The 19522-nt window shown below is 42.2% G+C and overlaps 1 protein-coding gene across 14 annotated transcripts in view; it reads right to left on the bottom strand.

Annotated features, from left to right (window-relative positions):
* LOC126108459 (eukaryotic translation initiation factor 4 gamma 1-like) overlaps nt 1-19522 on the bottom strand; it is a 647729-nt gene that overhangs the window by 60296 nt on the left and 567911 nt on the right. For all 14 annotated transcript variants that reach the window (XM_049913677.1, XM_049913682.1, XM_049913688.1 and 11 more), the window contains 3 exons: nt 9189-9411; nt 6306-6450; nt 23-239 (listed from right to left, as the gene is read on the bottom strand). In XM_049913677.1, coding sequence (XP_049769634.1) covers nt 23-239; nt 6306-6450; nt 9189-9411 — 585 coding nt within the window. The remainder of the gene's footprint in view (nt 1-22; nt 240-6305; nt 6451-9188; nt 9412-19522) is intronic.

Raw genomic sequence — 19522 nt, forward strand, 5'->3', positions numbered from 1 at the left:
GTGTAACTGCTGAATCATGTACCTTCTCTGTACATCTGCTTAGGCACAGGCAGAACAGGCTTGGGTGGAATATTCTCTATGATCTCATCTTCCTTCTTCTCCTTGAGTGCTGCTGCAGACACCTTCGCATTCGCTTCATTCCGTGCAGCGACTAGTTTCTGCTCCTTCTCCTTTTCACCCTCCGCCTCCTCTTCTCCTTTCTCTTTCTCCTTTTCTTGGTCTTTTTCCTTCTCGTTCTCCTGTAAAGAAAGGAAGACAGTGAAACCTTTTAATGTAAATTAATGGAAAAATGCAAATGATCTTGCCATCTGTGGGGTGGCTTGCTTGCCTGCGATCACAAAAGAGGGGTATCTTAAGGTGCCGGACAAACAAGGTTCCTGAAGAAGGGCCTTTTAACACGAACCAAAATAGCCTTGCTGTGCTAGTACTGTGAACACCTAAAAGCAATGGGATACTACACACTTGGTTTCCCGAGAGCATTTAGCTCTACTACGACAGCATCCTCTCAGGCAAAATATTCCGGAGGTAAGATAGATACCCATTCAGATCTCTAGGCGGGAAATACTGACGAGAAATAAAACTTGCATTCTACAGATCGGAGTGTGGAATGTAAAAACTCTTAATTACTCATGTTAAGTTAGAAAATGGGGGTAATGCAAGAGTTGGGTTAATAATGAATATGAAAATAGGAATGCAGGTATTATGAACAGAATAGTGAACACATCGTAGCTAAGATAGACACAAAGTCCCACCGACCACAGTAGAACATGTTTATACACCAACTAGCTTTCCAGATGAAGAAATTGAAGTGTACAATGAGGAAAGTTATTCGAATAATTAAGGGAGACAGAAATTTTAATAGTCATTTGGGACTGGAATTCGACTGTAGGAAAAGGAAGAGAAGGAAAAGTAGTAGGTGAATATGATCATAGCTAGAGCACTTTAAGAATCACAAAGAAGGTTGTATACGTGGAAGAGGCCTCGAGCCACTGGAAGGTTTCAGATACGATTATATAATGATAAGACAGATTTTGGAAGCAGGTTTTAAATTGTAAGTATTTTCTTTATTGTAAAAACACACATGCCGTGCAAAGGATTACATTCAGTTACATTACTTGTCTTTGCTATAAAACTTTTCAGAGGCAGATGCGGACTAGGACCACAGTTTACTGGTGACGAAATGTATGCTGAAACTAAAGAAATTGCAAAAAGTTAGGAAATTAAGGAGATGGGACCTGGGTAAGTTGAAAGAACAAGTGGTTGAGAGTTTCAGAGAAAGCATTACAAAAGAACTGACTACGAAAGGGGAAAGGTATACTGTAGACCAATGGGTAGCTTTGAGAGATGAAACTGAAGGCAGCATAGGATCGAATAGGTAAAAAGACAAGGCCTAGCAGATATCCTCTGATAACACAAGGGATTTAAGTTAACTGATAAAAGGAGGAAAATTACAAATGCAAATGATTGAACAAACTCAAGAATTTAGAAGCATATTTCACTAGGAGGAAAATAGATACCACCCGCAGGAAAATTAAAGGGCTTTTGGAGAAAGAGAAGCAGCTGTACAAATATCAAAAGCTCAGTGGGGAAACCAGTACTATGGGAAGAAGGGAATGCTGAAAGGTGGAATGAGTATACAGAAATATCATAGAAAGGGAAGAAGATGTAAATGAAGAAGTTGGAGATGATCTACTGTGAGGAGGAGTTGACAGAGCACTCAAAAACAAGTTCAAACAAGGCCCCTGGAGCAGATTATGTTACACCAGAACTACTTATAGCCTTGGGAGAGTCAGCCATGATAAAGTTCTTCCCTCTCACGTGCAAGATGTACGAGACAGGTGAAATATCATCAGACTTCGCAATTGCTGGAGGGACACACAAATTCCTTACAGAAGAAGAATGAAAAAATGGTAGAAGCTGACATCAGGGAACATCAGTTTGGATACCGGAAAAATGGAGATACACACAAGGCAATACTGACCCTATGGCTTCTCTTAGACGATTGTTAAGGAAATACAAACCTGCACTTATAGCATTTGTAGACTCAGACAAAGCCTTTGACAATGTTCACAGGAATACTCCGCTTGGAATTCTGAGTGAACAATAGAGTGAAAGGCTATTTACGGAGTTGAAAGGCTTGGAAGATATGCAGTGGCTGAGAAGGGGGGTGAGAAAGGGATGCAGCTTATCCCCAATGTTATTCAATCATTATATTGAAGAAGCAGTGAAAATAAATTGAAGAAAGCTTTGGAGTCTCTTCAAAGTATAGGGAGAAGAAACAAAAACTTCTGAGGTCTCTCAGTGACAGCTTAATCCTGTCAGACTGCAAAGGACTTTGAAGAGCACTTTAACAGAATGGACAGTGTCTTGTAAGGAGGATACAAGACTACCATCAACAAAAGCAAAACAAGAGGCATTGAATTCTAAATTAGGCGATGGCGAAGAAATTAAGAGTACGAAATGACATGAAGTAGTACATCAATAAACAGTTTAAGCAACAAGCGAATAGAATCTTTGGTGCTACAAAAGATTACTGAACGGAACTTGGAATCAAAATTTATGGCACAACCAGACTAGAAGAAACTACTGATTGATGGGACACATTCTCGGACAACATTTTTCATCACCAACTTAGTAACAGGAGGTGTGGGGGTGCAAAAATTGAAAGAGGAGACTAAGAGATGGATATAGTAAGCAGATTCAGAAGCTGTCTGTTATTGAGAGACTAAGAGACTTGCACATCAGAGAGTAGCATGGAAAGCTGCATCAAACCCGTCTTTGGACTGAACAGAGGAAGGAGGAGGAGAACACAGGAAGACTGAAAACCAAATGCGTACTGCACATGTAACTTCTGAATATTTTCATCACAGTTGTAGTCTCCCATAGGTACTAGTGTCGTGCAGTACAGCCACCATCACATTACTATAATTTATGAATTAAGACATTTTGAAGATCCCAGTGTACATCCACTGTAAACAACAGCAACAATACAGCACAGATGAAATTAGTGCCAACAGTCAAAATACTACTGTATGAGCAGCAACAATACAGCCTCTACTGAAGCCACAAATGAAGTTTACGTCTGTATCAAATTGAAATGTTTTGCCCAATGATGACATTCCCCTACTGCTATAATACTGGTAATGTTCACAGTTTACTTAAGTTTATGCTGAAATTCATACATTTCCAATGAAGGCAGAGACATTGTCTGCTCATTTATGACAAATGACTAATCTATTTTGCGTAAGGTTTGGATGTGTACTGGGAACATTTTGCAGATGCAGGTGTATAATGGGCCAGGCAAGGTTAGATGACCAAGTTTTACAGACCGTGAGAAAATTTATTCCTCGTGCGGGGTATAGCACATTGTGCACAGGCCCGTTTGGTAGGTTAACAGCAGTAAACGAGGGGGCTGAGAAGTGAGCACTTTACTAATGTATAGCATTTCAGAAGTAGATCTACAATGGAATTAGGAAGTAAATTATTCTTAGCTAGACAGGTGTCACTGCAGGAGAGCTTACCACTCAGCCAACATTCCTTAACAGTATTCCTCATCCACCCATTACACACACTGATGCACTCTTTGCAAGTGCAAATAATTGTTTCTTAAGTGACAGTCTCACTCAGTATGTAGGCCATAATGACTATTCCTTAACAATATAAGGAAATACTTTTAACCACAAACTGGAGATTATGAACTGTCTGGGCAACCTGCAGCGAATGACTACAAAACACTTATTGACACATTATACCAACCAGCACTGCTGGTGGACACTGAAGTTCTTTTTCTTTCATAGCTGACAGCTGTAATGCACCTCCTAGCATTTTAATACATTTGTATGATCTCACCCTTTATCTCTACTAGCATGCAGAAACAAGGCATTTAATGTCGTTACCAAGTATCTCTGAGAGTTCTCAACAGACTTACTTCAAATTTGTAGACGATTTACTCTCAGTTGAAAAAGGCTCCTAGCAAAGTACAAAAACGCAAATATATTCTGGTGTATCCAAAAGCGTAAAGTGGAGTGCCAGCAGCCTCACGGGTCAGGCATGGTCCCTTAGGTTTAGAGGATCCCCACTCTTCCTGGAAGGAAGCAGGTTCCTACTAATACCCTCAGTAAGCAAATGCCACATTGAGGCAGGAAACTAAAAATGAAAGACACTATCAGGCCTCAAAATCTAATACTGTTGGGGTAAAAAAAGTTGGCCAAGGGAAGCCAAACGAAAGAAGACAAGAAGTTTGACACCTAAGGGGAAGTAATACCAGATAGATAGGGGCCCATATAGTTGCCATCCATACAGTCCCATGATGGGAGCCCCCTGGGAGAATTACACTTTGGCTGTAGCCTCACCAACCAACCAGTTGGCACAGGCGACTGTAGTACGAAAATTAACCAACTGTTCCCTAACTCATCTCAAGACTGCATAGCTGAAGTCAGCTGCCACAGAGTAAGGGTAAAAATGTAACTTCCACCATGCCGATAGCACTCAAACACTGCATACCAATAGTAAGGTGATCTGTCTTCTTAATGCAAGACTGGAATAATTTAGAAGGGCATTCCAGACTAGTGGTAGCTCTTTGACAAGTTCACAATGTACAACTCAATGAACACAGAAACTGGAAACAATACGTCTTAAGTCAGAGTGTCACGAAGTAGGCTTCACTGGTGCAAAGGGTATCAAACATTTGTATGTTATTACTTATTCCCATACAAGTAATTCCAATCCGCACTAGTCCATCTGTGCATCACAGCGGCATCCAGAAATGGTGTAGTTCGAACGATTTCGAGGTCATCAAGCAGCCTCAATTAACTGAAAGGTGGAAACTAATATTGACAGAACCGTACAAGCTCGAGCAATGACAATTTCCCAGCAGCATTCTCCCTTTCACACAACCAGAAGTGGCCTACACTGGTTTGATGAACACAAGGACAACTTAACATCTGACCTGCCCCCACACTTGCATATTCATACGCCATAATTCAGTGGAGGCTATTGGAACAACAATGGTTCATCACAAAAATTTGTCTAAGTAATAGTAATTCATGAACATGCAGAACACCTAACAGCTCCAAAATAAATTCTCAAACCAATATGACGTAAGGAATCTTACCATATCCAAAATTAATAGTGCTCAAGCACTTTTACTAAATGAGTGTCTCCCATCTCAATAAACCAAACAACTTTTTCTCCAATCCATACTGGACTAGTAACACAAGGCGGAGAAGTAACCTCCTGGATATTTCTACCCAAGAGCAGCTCAGAATCTGTATGCAGTCAGTTGAGTAGCTCAGAAACTCCAGTCTGGCATGACATAATACAGGCTTCATCATGGCTTTGTGTTAATGCATTATGAGGCACTGGTAGGGGAACTATATTGCTTTTTACATGTGGTTACCTAGTGCCAGGTAAATTCTAATGAAATATTCCTTGTAAATTTTGAAAGCCTGTTCTAAACACATCGAGGTAGCAGAATATTTGGACAGATCCTACTTGTGGGCGGTATTCAAGTATTTAAATACTAGCAAACACTGTTTCTTGCTCTGCAACATTAAGTATCTGACGATCTCTCAGGAAAACTGATGTTATCCTGTTGCTTTCAGTCACATGACATATGAACTGACACTTAAAGCATTCTGCTGGTACATCTAGCTAGAAATTGAAAATGCAGAAATACCCAATGAACTTATATTTTTTTATGTTTACATGTAACAGCACTGGTTAAAAATAAAGCTATCTGCAGTCTAAAGGCTAGTTTAAACCATCCAGAGGTTTACTAACCTGTCCTGCTACAGGTGGTATGCTCTTGTTACCTCGTTTTAACTATTCCAGCTTGTTTTAAGGGGGACCCATATTACCATGTGGATTCCAATCCACAATGCAAACTGACAAAATCATCACTGCCTGAAAAAATATACAGAAAAAATCCAGTAGAAATAAAAGAATTAAGGCCCCAATCTTTACACGGAAAGTTCGACATTGACCTGGATTTGCTTGGAAGCTAAAATCTATAGCCACACAAACACACTATCGATCTGTCCTTGGTAATGATACTAATAACATTTTCAAACAATTATTCTAATTTCACACAGCTGTGGGTCCTCAAAGAAGAATGATGCAAGAGCATCCACCACTTATCTTCAATAGTTATTCTGCACCAGTCCTTACATATCAAAACTTTGCCACCTTGACCTTTCAAATAAATTTTAGTTAAGCACACTACTGCAACACCTAAGTGAAGATTCACAACAATAAAACTCAATTTTCATCAAAAGCGAACTATCCTACATAGAAATCACACTCACCTTTACAGGGGGTTGTGTTTCGGGAACCGGCGAAGCAGGTCGCGGTGCCGGTGACGCGGGCCTCGCCGGTGTCGACGAAGGGGCAGGTGAGATAGACGGGGGTGGCTGCTTCTCTGCAGCCTGGACTGCCGGAGGTGTGCTCTCTCTGCCAAAAGTCATGAACATACATTTAAATGTCCAACGTGCTGACATTTGATTAAGAACACTGCTCAAAATTCCATCACAAATTATTTTTATTCATGCTGACATCTATGGGCCAAGACAATTACAAAAGCGGCGAAACTATCACCCAACACACTAGTTATTGTATTAACCCTGTAGCACAGAGCGTCCACTACAGTGGGAACCTTTACTGATCACTTCTCTAACATTTTCAATTAGCTCTGAGGCTGCAAGTGCACAGAGTACACTGCAGGGGACACTTCTTCCTTATAATGTGCCCTGCGTGCATTTTCAGCCTCACGGATGACTCTCCAGAGAAATAGCCATAAAAATCTTTCCACTGCAGTGGACATCATACGTCATGCCACAGGGGCAAGTGTTTTTGACACTGTCACCTGAGAACATTCTAATTTAACATGTTTTACAAAATATTTATGGCAGCAACTAGTGAAAATGTAATATCCACAAGATTTCTTTGAGTACCCTAACTTCAAGAAAGTATTACAGCGCAGCACCAAAAACCTTAAGGCTAATAATGTCAACAAAAATCACAACTACTATAACAAGATGTCCTATGCTCTCCTGATACATCGCACAGGGAAATGTTGCTTTCTGGCCAGATATTGTTAAATAATCGAGTAAACTAGCCTTCTAGTGTTGAAGCAGAGGTTGGAGGTCACACATTCAACTGATCAAAAGTAGAAATTGTGTCAAGCTGAAGGACAACCACACCACAACATTTATTATAATCCAAAAGAATCTTTTTTCCAACAGGAAAACATCCTTCCTAATGGGTGCTGTTTCAAATGTCCAGTAAAATTAATTTCTGATGATTGAAGTAATTTCGTTTGCTACATGGTTATACCACAGTTCCTAAAAAACATCCTGCAGTTAAAACAGACTACTGCAACAGCCGTCAGCATAACGGCTTGTCACGTACTTTTCCACCCTGGCAAGCTAAAGTAGCTGACCTGGAGGATATGGTACGAATTGCTTTCCCAACAACAATTTTGAACTCTGCTACAATCAAGCAGAATTCCAATGGGTTTGTTGGGTCACTATACGAAAAGGACAACAAAATAACAAATGTAATGAAGCATGAAACTCCCACTTCAAAATTCTTGGCACTCAAATGCTTCAGTTACACCTGAGTTCTTTAATTCAGTGATTAAATAAAACTTTTGCATACATCTTACCAAAGTCAACTACCAGAGTTAACAAGAATAATGAGTGGCAAAGGGTATAATCCTTACCCCACTCATTGATAGACACCACAGACACCACCTTCCTCTAAACAGAGCTTTCAAACTGTTTATGAAAGGGCTCTAGCACACAATGGAGACAGCAAAAGATAGTGCTAATGCACAACAGTGTATTAAGATAGAGCACACATTTTCCTAGAACTATATATGGCAAACTCAATGTGCCCCATTAAAAAATACAGATTACATGATGAAATTGTTATTGAAGTGACAGTTAGCACTTTCTTCTGCTGAACCCTTGAAAAATGGCAAGGAAATGTAACAGCCTACAGGAGATACAAGATAAATTTAATTTCAGGCCATATCTTACCAAGCATAATCTAGGCAGTTGATGGATTAATTCCATATGCACATTTAGTGCCAAGATAGGACCCCCCCCCCCCCACACACACACACACACACACACACACACACACACACACACACACACACACACACAAATTATGCATTTTCTGCCTATCTTCTCTGGTCTCCACAAATTCAATACTAAAAAGCAAAGGTCCTAAAATTTTTATTGTTATCAAAAGTGGTTGAGGTACTGGACTTCCTGCATAGTAATCTGTCAACTGTCATGCTTCCCGTTACAGGAATATATACTGTAGCGTGTGGCATGATAGTGTTTAACTTAACTCTCAGCACATGAAATACAGTGTGACGCAATTGAATTTCTAACTGCCCACACAAGTAACACTCTCTCCTTCAGCACAATGCCAGGCTACACATGAACACTGACATCTGCAACAATCTGGGCTCATTGTCAATCAATCATCCTTCCAACATTTCCACCCGACTTGAACCCCATCCAATTTTCATCCGTTTCCGAAACACCACTTTACAGAGCAAGCAGAAGTGAAGTTGTGGCCCTGTCAATGAAGTCAAATGTTCTACAGTGATGTTAACAACAAACTGTTCACACTGAGGAATGTGTCACCAGGGTGAGTTGAGAAATAAATATGCAGATGAGAGCAGTAAGTTAGATTTAATAAGCTTTAAGACTGTTCACAAAAAGGAGGCATTTTTTCAGCATGCCCTTGTTAATACAATTTCTATATCATTATGCAGCATGCCCCTAAGTTGAAATCATTTAGTGAATATGCAACTGGGTAGTGCAACACAGTCTGACAAGTTTCATGGCAATGCAAGGAAAAAAAGAAAAAAAGAGGTCTGAGCTTAAAGCACACACAGAATGAGTGACACTACACGGTATGTGTAATCACAAGGTTTCAATATCACAAGAGATTATCTATGAGCCAAGTGTACCTAGAACTATGCCACAATGTCATAAAAATGAAGTTTACATTTAAATTTTTTGAAGTATGTGGCTAATGCTGACAGTACAAGCCTCCGGGCTCAAAAACCATTTGTCCCTGCCTACAAGTACCACAAATAGGTGCAATTAAGAGAAGTAACCAACAGTGGTGCCAAATACTACAAATATCAAAGCTGGGAGATTTCTCACCTGGCAGGAACATTTGCAGGAGGCGGTGGCTGGGTTGCCGGCTCTTCCACAGGCGTGGTGGCGTTCTCCACAACCGCTGCAGGCGCGGGGCTGGCTGCAGGGGCAGAGGGAGGAGCTTCCGAGAATGCATCCATGTCCGTACCTTCCTTCTCGGCACCCTTCTTGTTCTGTTCGCGCATCTTCTGAGTGCGCTTCGACTTCGAGCGAGACGACTGTTTACTACCTGTGGGCAAGAAGAAACAATTACTAATAACTGTTCCTGCTCTAGAATCCACCCGTGTCCTTAAGATGTTCCTCGAAATTAAAAACAGCAGAGTGCAGTAGAACAACAGAACATAGGTGGAAGTCTCTTGTGGACACTACTGGTTGTGTTTGTGCTAACACAACTATACTGGAAGAAATGCGACAAAATTATTCCACACACACACACACACACACACACACACACACACACACACACACACACACACACACACGAGGCATACTACTGTATACATCACTTATGCAAATGGCGATCTGCATTTACAAATACAGACGCTCTCACTATTTAGTATGAAGTATTCAACCTCCCTCTCGTGCGCACAAGTGTGTACGTTTTGTGGAGAATCAATTTGTAATAGAACTCCTCAAGGCAACAGACATTACTAGAAACATTTTGACCTTGCCCCCATTTCTTAAAATAAGAATTCCTTTGTTAATAAAATGTTGCAGGAAGACAAGCATCATTTGGAACTTATATCTCTTTAGTTTTCTTTACTGGGCAAGTATAGATCGTGAGCATTTCACTGACCAAATCGTATCGCTTATGTTTCATATTTTCTGAAATGTAGCCAATGTTTTGCTTTAGGTGCTAAATGTGGAGGAATATTGAAAGCTGATCACAAGTGCCTTTGATTTTGTACTCAACACTCCGAAGTGTCGGTGCGTATACAGTCACATTCAAATTTGTACTGAACAGATTCGTCTTGCTGCTTAGCTGCAAGTTCTTTTTAGTCTCTACTGGCGTAGATTGCAAGTTAATATGACACAAAAAGGTAAATCTGATTAACATTTCAATTATCTCCACACCAGTTTACATGGGACGCATACTATGTCCCTTACCAAAAATTTCATAGAATTTATACACATACCGATATTATATATTGAAAGAGAATACTTCTCTCAAGAACAACAACGCCTATGCAGTTCAAAGCGTGTGCCGAAATTTTGGCATTTTAAAAATAATTTCAGCTACTGAGTGGAAAATCACTTACTTTACTGACTTTAACAACAAATTACGGCGCCACTTGGCGAGTTTCATATGAAAAAATTTCCCCTGGTGAGAAGTTGTGAGTGGGAAATAATATTCGAACTGGTCAGAGATGAAACCAGGGACTATTGAGCCTCAAACTAAGGTGTTTAGAGCACAGTAAAATTACCTCTGAACCATCTCTTGTCTCGCGGAGGTTGCGCGGTCCGACAATAACAGCGCCTCTCAGCGTCCATGCCTAGCGCTCCTCTCTCTCGCGAGCTGTGACGTCACGGGGGCCCCAGCCGAGCTGCTACTGTGCGCCTTCTCACTATATTAAGCCTAGCCCCGGCGGCTGTGGCGCCGCGCCACGGCAGCGTCGCAACTATCGCTGACGTCACCCCTCACCCGTGACGCCATGCGTGACGTCACACGACACCCCAATACGCCAGCTATTTCTTCTGCGGTTGTCTTTAAAATTCTGATGACACTGCTTTTTTGTCTACACGCAATACGCTGTTAGAAATGACGTGGCTACGGGACGTAATGATATATTTTGTATAAATAGTTGCCTCGCTCTAAGGGGCAGAAAATAATAGGTTAAGAAAATTTTTGGAAGTCGGTATTACGTCTTTTTGAACAGATTTGGGAGTGGAACTTTCTTACTCCCAGGCATTCGTTTTCCAAAATACCAACAATACTCCGTATCCCAGGTCTCACCACCCCACTACAATCAACGTATGGACCGCCCTTGGGTTTTTGCAGGTTTATGAGTATCAATAATAGATTGCTTTAACGATACGTCGTCTAATTGTTACTTTATCATATATTATGTGTAATAAACGTAGCTCATGCTACGAATATTTGCGTCACAAGCTGTATTTAACAGCAATTTATTTACTCTGCAACAAAACAATGTGAAATGTTGTACAGGGTACATTCTTCGTCAAAGCGATGTTCATTGCGGGAAGTATCTACGAAATTCCAACGTCTAGAATCTGTTACGCGGTACAGAAATCTAGAAAATGCACGTAGAATGTTATTCTTGGCAGTACAGCTGGAAAAGTCTACGCATGGTTCGAGCTGTGCTGACGTCGCTTTAGCGTCAAGAGCGAGCACTGCAAGTGGCACACCTGCCAGAAACTGCCTACCGTTATCCCCCAAGATCTTTCAGAAAGTTGGATTCAGCGTGCTACGCAATACTCCCTTACGACACAGCTTTCCAGAACAGACTATACCGCGCCCTCGCATGGCAACGAGATTTTCATTGCCCCTTCCCGTACAGTCTCTCAAAATTACTTACCAGGTATCTAACAATTTCCAGAAAAAAGCTATCAAACCGCCAAGGATTTCAGTAATCAGAATCCTTCCTGTACACTAGCAGCTTTCCTTCGATCCTTCACAGGATCCGTGGAACAACTACAATGCGTTAAAGCTCTGCGATCGGAACTCCAGATTCTCATTGAAACGCAGTAAAACCAGACAGAATTTTGCTCCTTCTGTGCGATCTACCACAATATACGCGAAATACCATAGAAAAAAATGCGACCCCGAAATTGCTTTTACATCACCTGATACTTCCTAATTGAGGTAAGATTCCAGTGTTAATAATGTGTTCACATATACGCAAATTAGGAGAAATTTTGATTTTAAGAAGGTAAATTACGGCAAAATGAAAACTTTCCAGCAGAAATTAACACACAAGGGTGATTACCAGTACATAAAAGCAAAGCATCTCCGACATGGGCCTTAGGCTCGTTGGCTGCCCAGTTACCACGCTCAAGAAATGCTAATAGACAAACTGATGAGGTCATAACTAAATTTCCCTGTTTTCTTTTCAAAAATTGAAATAATATTGGAAGCGGTATGCTATTGTCCTCCCCCCGCCCTAAGAACTGACTTTCTTGGGAGGGGGAGGGGCACCAATGGTTGACAACTGGAAGGCGGAACTGGATTTTTTTTTTTTTTTTTACATTAACAGCACTGTTAGCGGAGAAAGATACGGATTGAAAGTCGGACCCTGGAATATATAAAGTCGTAATAAACACTGAGATGACAAGCCATGAGATCACCTTTTGCAAAGCATAGTGAACCAGCTGGAAGTGGCATGGACTAAGATTCATTGGAAGTCCCCTGCAACCTCTACAGTCGTCTGTAATTCGTCAGTGGTGCCGGTGTAGGATTTTGTGCACGCTCTCGATTACGACCCGTAAAGTCCAGGAATGACTGCAAATGGTCTCCAAGTAGGCGAACGTAACTCAGCCGTGTGTCGGCTCTCAACATATATCACGCTGTAAAGATTATTCTGAGTCCTTCGATTCCATCGTTAATTGATTCTTTCATATTTATCGTTATGCTGCGTAAGATTCTGTTGAGATTCCACTCTCGCCGCGTGTCTGGTCTTATCGATCTCCGAGTCGTTGCTTCCTATTAGCCTTGTGTACGGGAATAAGATCTTTGGAGGGGATGGCCAGTTGGTTGCCTAGCTGTGACGAGTCAGTCGGTCGGTCGGTTTATAAAATCGAGTATTAGAGAATGTCGTGCGATGAAACCGCGGCGTGGTGGTGGAGAGTTGGCTGTTGTCCCGAGAAGCCGCGTGGTCTATCCTGGCGGTGCGAGACGAGTTGATGGGACAAGGCTGTAAGCTCTTGGTGTGAGCACCGGCTGTGGTTCAGAGTCACTACTTGGTGGGAGCGGCAACGGATGCCTAAGTTTTCAGTCTGGAGGCGGAAGTGTTGGAGTAGTAACTCGCCTAACCTGAGGAGTGGTATTTCGGCGCCGTGGGTGCAGAGAAGACGAGGGCTCAGGTAACAGAGCGCGTGGCTGCGAGACTGCCCAGTTAGGTACGGTGGCGACGTGTACACGATCGGATGTGAGGAACCTTTGCATCGGAGTTCACCTGCTGTTTCTCTGATAAACTGCAAGTTAAGTTGGTTAAAGGTTTAGATGTTAATTGAAGAATTTTGGTTTGTGCAACCAGCGTCTTTTCTGCCTTGTGGCCTCCTGCGTTCGAGTTTCCTGTCCCTGTCGCCGGTGTAATTATAGACAGTGATCTTTCAGCTTCTTATTAGTACAGCCTGGGAGGAAGTGTATTTTTGGGCAGGGATTTATGGTTCCTGATTTGATTCTTCCTCCTCCCCTGGCCTCGCGTGAGGTCGATGTGATTGCTGAATTTGAGGCGTTGTGGGCCTGTTAGTCCGCTTCTAGTCTGAGCATCCTTCGGGAGACAATTGTGGCCGCCCTTACACCCGGTCGGTTAATTATTTCTATCCCACGGCATTTTGGTGGCAGGACATGGTATTAAAGTTATTGTAAAACGTTAGATGGTTGTATTTTACTCTTTTTTGGCCACTGTTTAAAGAGGTTTAGTTTGCCTTTCATCGGTGGGTTTTTAAAATTACGTGCCTTTAAAATTGTTAGTTATTGTAAAAGGCAAATGACTACTTTGTTTTAATCTACTTGACATCATTTGAAAATGCTAGTTCTGCCTCCCTCTTAGCGAGCCCTTGTAATTTAATATGTTGTTGAGCCAAGGTTTAAAACAAGTTGGCTCCCTACATGTTCGGTGGCGAAATTGTATGCAAATTTGTGGTTTTTGTTTCATTACTCGGAAAGTTTTAATTTTGACATTAAATGCTTTATCAAAGTGTTTTAAGTAATATGGCTTGGCCGTTAACTGTAAATTGTTTTGAAAAGGCACTCATGCCTACTAGCTTTTTGGATCTGTTCCTGGTCAAGTGATAAATGACTTAATGGTTGAAGTAATCAATAAAGAAATTGTAAATTGCAACTCGACAGTAGCCAACTAATTTTGGCCCCGTTTCCCAACTGAGGGTTTTCCTTGATTATTCGTAACACCCGTCTCAGTAACCATGTTGTTGTTGTGGTCTTCAGTCCTGAGACTGGTTTGATGCAGCTCTCCATGCTACTCTATCCTGTGCAAGCTTCATCTCCCAGTACCTACTGCAACATACATCCTTCTGAATCTGCTTAGTGTATTCATCTCTTGGTCTCCCCCTACGATTTTTACCCTCCACGCTGCCCTCAAATGCTAAATTGGTGATCCCTTGATGCCTCAGAACATGTCCTACCAACCGATCCCTTCTTTTGGTCAAGTTGTGCCACAAACTCCTCTTCTCCCCAATTCTATTCAATACCTCATTAGTTATGTGATCTACCCATCTAATCTTCAACATTCTTCTGTAGCACCACATTTCGAAAGCTTCTATTCTCTTCTTGTCCAAACTATTTATCGTCCATGTTTCACTTCCATACATGGCTACACTCCATACAAATACTTTCAGAAACGACTTCCTGACACTTAAATCTATACTCGATGTTAACAAATTTCTCTTCTTCAGAAACGCTTTCCTTGCCATTGCCAGTCTACATTTTATATCTTCTCTACTTTGACGATCATCCCCAAATAGCAAAACTACTTTACTACTTTAAGTGACTCATTTCCTAATCTAATACCCTCAACATCACCCGACTTAATTCGACTACATTCCATTATCCTCGTTTTGCTTTTGTTGATGTTCATCTTATATCCTCCCTTCAAGACACCATCCATTCCGTTCAACTGCTATTCCAAGTCCTCTGCTGTCTCTGACAGAATTACAATGTCATCGGCGAACCTCAAAGTTTTTATTTCTTCTCCATGGATTTTAATACCTACTCCGAATTTTTCTTTTGTTTCCTTTACTGCTTGCTCAATATACAAATTGAATAACATCGGGGAGAGGCTACAACCCTGTCTCACTCCCTTCCCAACCACTGCTTCCCTTTCATGTCCCTCGACTCATAACTGCCATATGATTTCTGTACAAATTGTAAATAGCCTTTCGCTCCCTGTATTTTACCCCTGCCACCTTAAGAATTTGAAAGAGTATTCCAGTCAACATTGTCAAAAGCTTTCTCTAAGTCTACAAATGCTAGGAACGTAGGTTTGCCTTACCTTAATCTTTCTTCTAAGATAAGTCGTAAGGTCAGTTTTGCCTCACGTGTTCCAGTATTTCTACGGAATTCGAACTGATCTTCCCCGAGGTCGGCTTCTACTAGTTTTTTCATTCGTCTGTAAAGAATTCGTGTTAGTATATTGCAGCTATGGCTTATTAAACTGATTGTTCGGTAATTTTCACATCTGTCAACACCTGCTTTCTTTGGGATTGGAATTATTATATTCTTCTTGAAGTCTGAGGGAATTTCGCTTGTCTCATACATCTTGCTCACCAGATGGTAGAGTTTTGTCATGACGCTCTCCAAAGGCCGTCAGTAGTTCCAATGGAATGTTGTCTACTCCGGGGGGCCTTGTTTCGACTCAGGTCTTTTAGTGCTCTGTCAAACTCTTTACGCAGTATCGTATCTCCCATTTCATCTTCATCTACATCCTCTTCCGTTTCCGTAATATTGTCTTCAAGTACGTCGCCCTTGTATAGACCCTCTATATACTCCTTCCACCTTTCTGCTTTCCCCTCTTTGCTTAGAACTGGGTTTCCATCTGAGCTCTTGATATTCATACAAGTGGCTCTCTTTTCTCCAAATGTCTCTTCAATTTTCCTGTAGGCAGTATCTATCTTACCCTAGTGAGATAAGCCTCTACATCCTTACATTTGTCCTCTAGTAACCATATCGTGTTAATAATCCATGTAAATGCAGCCCACACCATTATGGAGCCATCGCCAGCTGCTTAGGTCCATGGCTTCGTGGGGTCTGCGCCGCATACGATAACGCTTCCACCAGCTGTTACCAACTGAAATCGGGACTCTTGTGACCGGGCCGATGTTTTCCGGTCTATCGTCACTAGCCCAGGAGCAATGTCGTGCTGTTAGCGAAGGCACTCGCACCGGTCGTCTGCTACCACAGCCGCACCGTCCTAACGGATATGTTCGTCTTATATCCCGCATTGCTTTCTGCGATTATTTCAAGCGGTGTTGCTGGTCTGTCTGCACTGACAACTCTACGATACGTCGTTAAGCGAAGGTCATCTGCCACTGCGTTGTCCGTGGTGAGAGGCTGTGCCTGAAATTCGGTACTCTCGGCACACTTTTAACACTGGATCTCTAAATACTGACTACCCCGTGTGTCTAGCTCCAGCTACCATTCTGCGTTCGAAGTCTTACTTCCCGTTGTTTGACAACGAAAGTCACCGAAGAACGAGTGAGAGCTCTTCAGACGCACTGCCTTTAAATCCTTGTGTCGCGTGTGTGTGTGTGTGTGTGTGTGTGTGTGTGTGTGGGGGGGGGGGGGGGGGGGAGGCGCATATCGCTGTACCACGACCTGTCGCCTCAGTGGAAACTCGTTTGGTGCCTAATGGCATAAAATGAAGCTAATTTTTCCAGGATGACTTCCGAAGCGAAGAGAACAATTACCTCTGCACCGATGAGATATTTATTCAAACTGGAAATGTCCAACAACCAGATAAAGTACGGGGCTATGATTACGAAATATGGTGTCTAACTTATCTGGCCACGAACGTTTACGTTTGCCCGCGACTTCCCTAAATCGTACCACTCAAACGAACTGATGGTTCCTGGGGAAATGGATGTTCGAAGTCGTCTATACTTCCAATCAGCTTTTGATCCGTCATTAATGAGTTCATCGACAGGACGTTAAATACTTTCCGCGTACTGTCGACTTTGCAGCACACACAACTGTATCTCGCCAGACTTTGCCAACTCTGTTCTTCACTGCAACGTAATATTTTCGTGTGCACGTTCAAACAATGGGAAGTGGAAATTCTCTGTAGACGTACTTAACGGAGCCAAAGCTGATACAGCAAACCACTTTTCAACGAAAAATTATTTTCAGATACAGTATAAAATGTATTTATCATTTAAATTTCGAAGTCTGATTACAAATACAGACCCTATGAATGTACTAGCATGCGTAAAACAGACTATTTGATACGTTCGGGACGACTGGAATGGAACAAAATCACCTTCAGACCAAGCAGTCACTTAAGTTCACCTATACGCATTACCAGGCACAATCCGATACGAAGCTTTATTCAATGTAGATCACTGCAGCTTACTGGCACGACTAACGCCCAATTCCAAATCTATTAGTATTTAACAGTAGAAGAAACGAAAATTACTCATACAACGCGATGCGTTTATATTTAAATGAAGTCATCGCATTCAACAGTTTCATACCTCTCATTTGTTTCAGATAAAACATTCCATCAAACGGTTTTCTGAAATAAAACCATTATACATCACTATGTGTAATTATTATGTAGCATAACAAAGCCGAAATATGTACTATACAATTGCGGTGTCTGAACTAGTCGACAATGAGAAAAATCTGGAAAGTCTTATTAATACGAACGTTTTCTTTCCGAAATGTGTCGTTGTAATGTTACGCACACTCAAGACAGTGACATTTATGGTCTGTAGAGTATTTTCATAGGCTACGTGCACCACGAATGCGTCGCTCCCCGATGCATAGTAACAATCTGCCAGACAGCGCATTTTGTGCTATCAAAGCAGCCACAAACCTGGCCTGCTTGGCTAGTGGGTGCAACGAACTCTCACCAAGTCGTCGGTTGCGTAATTGGAAGATCACAGTCCACAAATCTGTCAATGTAGCAGTTTCGAAAAAACACATTAACGTGCTTCAGTTGACAAGACACTTTCCTCGGTACCAAATGCGGAAAATGCTTAGAACATTTAGTATCCTGAAGCCGAGATCGGGATACAGTTTTTTGACTGCACATCGGTTTCAGTACGTCATAGCTCCATTGTCAATGTAAACTATTCCTGTAAAAATGAGTTATACTTGTTTCACATTTTATTAAGAAAGTTCAGAATGTTAAGGTTCGCTCACTATAACACACAGGACAGACTACTACAGAACAATTATCGAATTTAAGAGGTAACAAATCACTGCCGGTATCAGGTACGGCAACGGCAACGTATTGCAATACTGTGAGCCACATGGTCGCCAGTAACGTACCCGCCTTTGTCTGGCACCGGCCCTGGGTTGCCTTAGCCATTAACGGTTTTGGCATGATTACATGGTGACCTGATCACCTTGTCGCCACATGGCTCCTCTCGCTGCCGCCACCCCTCACCCCCCCCCCACCAATATCTTCCCGGGGCGGAATGTGAGCAACAACTGCGTGCGTGTAGTGTTATTCGTGTGAAAGTGAGTGAAAAATCTCTAAATGTTAGCAAATCGTGTAACCGGGACGAGGCCGGTATTCTCCTAGTGGGATGTGGGAAACCGCCTAAAAACCAGATCCAGGCTGGTCGGCTCAACTCACGTCGTTAAACTGTTGGGCGGATAGTTACAGGGCGTGCGCACTCCCCGCCCCGGAACGGCTCCAACATGCACGGCTATCCGGAACGGTTAATACCACGGGCGGATGCAACAGGAAATCTTTAAGACCTGTCTGCATAATTGCTGGAAAATTGTGTAAGGTTCCTTTTACAAGGTGATAACGAGAAACGATAGCTCCTTAATCGCGATTACAAATTCATCATGTTATCATACCACAGCTTCGTTCGAACTGTACGGCATCTTGTCGATTTCCAAAACCTTGTCAATGTCGACTCGCGCTTGGCAGTTATGAAGTCATGCACACAAAAGGCCACTTCAAATTACCTACTCTGCTCCTGTGTTCCAGACATACTGTAAAACTATAGTGTTTAGTCTTCCATTACTAAACTGAAGCCTAGTCGCCAGGCAGTGCACGTCGAAGAACCAGGATAAGTCTTTTATCAATGCGATCGTACTGAATGGCAAGAAAGCTAACAGCACACCGTTACAAACAGTTGCACTGTAACTCTCACAGCTCCCTACCCAGCTGAACTACAGGTCAGAAAATCCTGGAATTTACTAGGGAACGAACCCGAGACCTTGTCGACTGGCACAGCTGCCCAATAGAAGGGAAAAAGGCGAGGTAGGTTAGGGTAACGGCCTCGGCCTGCGAGACGGCGACCTTGGTCGGTTCGTTGCTCCTGCTACGCTGCGCTGGCTCCAACAGGTGGCAGCCGCCGTGCAAATCTCTCAGGACGCTGGATGGCTCCAGTTAAAATCACACTCCGTATTATCTGCGTTCGAGTTGTCTACCAAAACCATCTTTCGAGCAGTTCTCCGGATT

This window comes from Schistocerca cancellata, chromosome 11, assembly GCF_023864275.1.
Source record: "Schistocerca cancellata isolate TAMUIC-IGC-003103 chromosome 11, iqSchCanc2.1, whole genome shotgun sequence".
NCBI lineage: Eukaryota > Metazoa > Arthropoda > Insecta > Orthoptera > Acrididae > Schistocerca > Schistocerca cancellata.